The 3,843-nt window shown below is 43.3% G+C and overlaps 1 protein-coding gene across 1 annotated transcript in view; it reads left to right on the forward strand.

Annotated features, from left to right (window-relative positions):
• The first annotated feature begins 89 nt into the window (after positions 1–89).
• The window catches only part of LOC102041128 (serpin B6), a 5,797-nt gene continuing 2,043 nt past the window's right edge, over positions 90–3,843 (forward strand). Inside the window, 6 exon segments of the mRNA XM_031060993.1 lie at positions 90–452; positions 791–900; positions 1,281–1,458; positions 2,321–2,458; positions 3,078–3,195; positions 3,432–3,574. Coding sequence (XP_030916853.1) covers positions 1,291–1,458; positions 2,321–2,458; positions 3,078–3,195; positions 3,432–3,574 — 567 coding nt within the window. The 5' untranslated portion in view covers positions 90–452; positions 791–900; positions 1,281–1,290.

The following is a 3,843-nucleotide window of genomic DNA, read 5'->3' on the forward strand; positions in this document are numbered from 1 at the left end:
CGGCAGCTCCGCGCTGTCCCCGCCCGCGGGGCATCCTGCGGGAATGGGGCGGAGTCGGGCTGAAAGGCGGAAATGTTTCCTCGGCTCCCGAAACCGCAGCGCTTCTCGGGCAGCGAGGGGTGCGGGCTGTGAAGGGCTTTGGGTGCGCGGCTCGCACGGGCGGTGGAAGGAAAGGAGAGGGAAGCGAAGGCACCACTGGGGCATCGCTTTAGATGTTGGCCCGGGAGGTGCTGGTGTTTTCTTTAGCACAGAGCTTGCTAAAAGGCCATTGCAGAGCTGCCGTGCCGATTGTGTGTCTGCCGGAGAGAGCTGGCAGTGATACGTGGAATTTCTGTGGGTGCGCAGTGCAGGAAACCCCCAAATTCTGATGAAAACTCCTCCCCGTATACGAGTATAAGAGGAAGCAGCACATCTGCCAGTTCTGCTTGAAGAAGTGTGGGGAAAGCTGCTGTGTGAGTGAAATGTGTGGGGATGCGGGGTGTGTCAGTCAGAAGAGCTTTAAGATGGATTTGCCGGCACAAATCCTTGCAATTTCCAGTTATAATGCAATGCATTTTTCTTTTATATGTAGTGCCATAACCTTGGAGCGATAAGTAAAGTTGTTGGTAATGTGCGGAGCAAATATCCTATTATAATGTGATTTGTATTTGCTTAGTATGGTTGGAGATTTCCGTTTCTTTGGGATTTCTTATTGTGCTCTTTTTTTGATTTGTTTGTGGTTTTTTTTTTATTTTTCGGTAAAAGAATGTTTTAGTGGCAATGAAATTCTTGCTCGTTCTCTTGCTTTTAGGCAAAGTTCTTCTGCTGACTTCTCGCAGCCTGGCTGGCAGGTTTAAAACCCAGCGTGCCCACGTAGAAGCAAGCTGCAGCTACCACTGAAGGTCTGTAGACTTAGAGAAGGTAAGAGTTGACAATTCTGCTATTCTGATGTCTAACTTTGCCTCTGGTGGTCCAATAAATGGAAATTATTTACTATGTGTAGTCAAGAGAAACTTCCTTCTGTATGTCCTGAACAAAAAGCTGCTGTGCCTGATCACCTCAAAAGAAGTCACACTGTGTAGGCATGGGTTTGAAATTTAGAAGTAGCCTCTAAATTATTAAAATAACTCAAATGTGTAGTATGGGATTTCAGGTGCTTGTGGCACTAAATCAGTCTCCAGTGAGCTGATAATTTTCCAGCCTTTGCTGCCTAGTTTATGCTGGGAAGTGTAGAAGGTAGAAACAACTGATTTGTATTCAAATAAATTTGAATCATTGTCATTCTGTGTTTGATGTCCCAGGCTTGGAAGCATGGAAAGCCTTTGTGCAGCAAACAGCACTTTTGCTGTGGACCTGTTAAGAAAGCTGTGTGAGATGAAAAGCGGGCAGAATGTGTTCTTTTCACCATTTAGTATTTCTTCTGCTTTGTCTATGGTTTTGCTGGGTTCAAGAGGTATCACTGAAGCCCAAATAAGCAAGGTAGGTCAAAATGAACTTGGTGGATTGCATTTGATGGGATCATATGAGGAAGAGATGTGTCTTCCAGTCTGTGACATGCCCTTGTGCTAAAGTGTGATTGTCACTGTGGTGTGAGAGAGCAGGGCTCTTCCTCTGGGGTGTGTGTGTAAACAGGACCCGTTTTCTTTGGCTTTTTAGTGTCAGCTTTGTTCCGTATGAAATGAAGAAGTTTCTGGATTTAGCATGTGCAGGTTTTTGAGAGCGATCTTCTTTAACATGTAATTAGAGTGTACCTGGAATTGTATTTATTGATCAATAGGCGGCTACCTAAATTATTTTCTTTTCATTCTGTGCTTGGGTTTATTATCATATGATACATGTTCTGAAAAGGAAGCCAGGCATATAAAAATATATTAAAAGTCCCAGTGCCTGTATTTCAAACTGGTAACTGCAATTTGATTTATTCCTTTTTAAAAATGTGCTCAGGTAGCAAATATCTCTTGGCTTGTGTTTTATGTAGCATGCAACAGTATTGAGTGCAAGCCCAGTCCTTTTGGTTTGGATGTTTGCTTCCTTTACAAAGTGACAGTGAACTATAAACTCAGATCTTGTTTCCATGTACTTTATGAAAATTTCTCAAAAACCTATGTTGTTGCTATAGTTGCAGATGCTCAAAATCCATGGACACAGTCTGAGCTACCAGTTCTAGGTGTCCCTGCTTGGGCAGGGCTTTGTAGCAGATTGTCCCCACGGGTCCCTTCCCACCCGAGCCATTCTGTGATGCTGTAGCACTTGCCTTGAGGGAAGGAAAATCAGGACTGCTGACTCTGCTGCTCCCTAATTCATGACTTGTGCAAGCACTGCAGATGTTGTCTTTGTGCAGGTGCTTTCTCTGAAGAATGCCCAGGATGCTCACAATGGGTATCAGTCCCTTCTCTCTGAAATTAATGATCCAAACACCAAATACATCCTGAGAACTGCAAACCGGCTCTATGGAGAAAAGACCTTTGAGTTTCTTCCAGTAAGTAGCCATTAAATTTGTGGCATTATCCCTTAGGATAATGTACTTAGTGCCTCTTTCCTCTGGAGGTCAAGGCAGGCTTTGGGGTTTGCCTGACAGATTTTCTGTGCTGAGATCCAGGAGTGCAATTGATTCTGCCATAGCCTAGTGTCTGAACTCAGTGGAGTATCTCCTGTAAATAATTTGTGTTCTGAGTGGACAAGTGATGCTACGCAGGGTAAAATCCATCAGTCTTTTCTCTTGAGGGTTCTGTGATCCATTCATCTATTTGGCTGTGGGACAAGTGCTTGATGTATCTCTTAGCAGAAGTCTCTTAAAGTAATTTATAAAATTATATGTCATGTCCATGAAGCACAAAATAAAAACAAGAACCCCCTCCCCCATCCTTCTCAATGAAGTGTAGAAGTTTTTAGTACTGTGCATAAGCCGTAACAATATTGATTCTTTGTTTAAAGAAGTGGAATAAATCCTAGTAGGAACATGTCAGCCTGAACATTAATGGCTCTGTATGAAGCTGGGGAAGGAAAGCTGGCAGATTTCCTTGGGGGATGCAAGAATCACCTGTGTCTGAAGGAGAGTAAATCTCTTGCTGAAAATCTGTTGTGAATGTCCCTGTTAGTCATTTATAGAGTCCAGTCAGAAATCCTACCATGCTGGCCTGGAACAGATGGACTTCCTGCATGCTTGGGAGGATTCCAGGAAACAAATCAATGTCTGGGTGGAGGAAAGGACTGAAGGTGAGTGCTTTTCCAAGGGCTCAGTTGTGTTTAATGGGAGCCATTGTCTGGGTAAACACCTAGTTCAGGATATAGGATTGTGAATTCAAGCAACTCAAGTGCCGAGCTGTTGCTGAGCCTGGTACATGATTCTCTTCTCTATTGTGTAGTAAATGGAGACTTGATACTATCTTGGATAATAATTAGATCCATGTCAACCTCTTAATTCATGTGTGTTTTTTCTTTGTGTCATAAAGGCAAAATTCAGAACCTGTTGGCAGCGGGGACGCTTGATTCCCTGAGCAGCCTTGTGTTGGTGAATGCCATCTATTTCAAAGGCAACTGGGAAGAGCCTTTCAGGAAAGCAAGTACCAGAGAGAGGCCATTCCAAATTAATAAGGTATGATGTGCTAAAATGCTGACAATACCCTGTTAATCTAGAGTAGCCTGAAATGACCACCTTTAAGAAGAAATGAGATCTTTCAATCAGGGTTACCATGGATAGGCTTTGTGAGATTCCTTATGTCCTCTCCTTTTCATTGGAAGTCTCTCTTTACTGACTTTCTCTGAACTTTCACATAATTACTAGAACTTGTGATGTAGCACAAAGACAGGTGTGAAAGCTTGTGAATTTAAGTCTTCCTCAGTCAGAGCTGCCTTCCTGCATTC

This window comes from Geospiza fortis, unplaced genomic scaffold, assembly GCF_000277835.1.
Source record: "Geospiza fortis unplaced genomic scaffold, GeoFor_1.0 scaffold154, whole genome shotgun sequence".
Lineage (NCBI taxonomy): Eukaryota > Metazoa > Chordata > Aves > Passeriformes > Thraupidae > Geospiza > Geospiza fortis.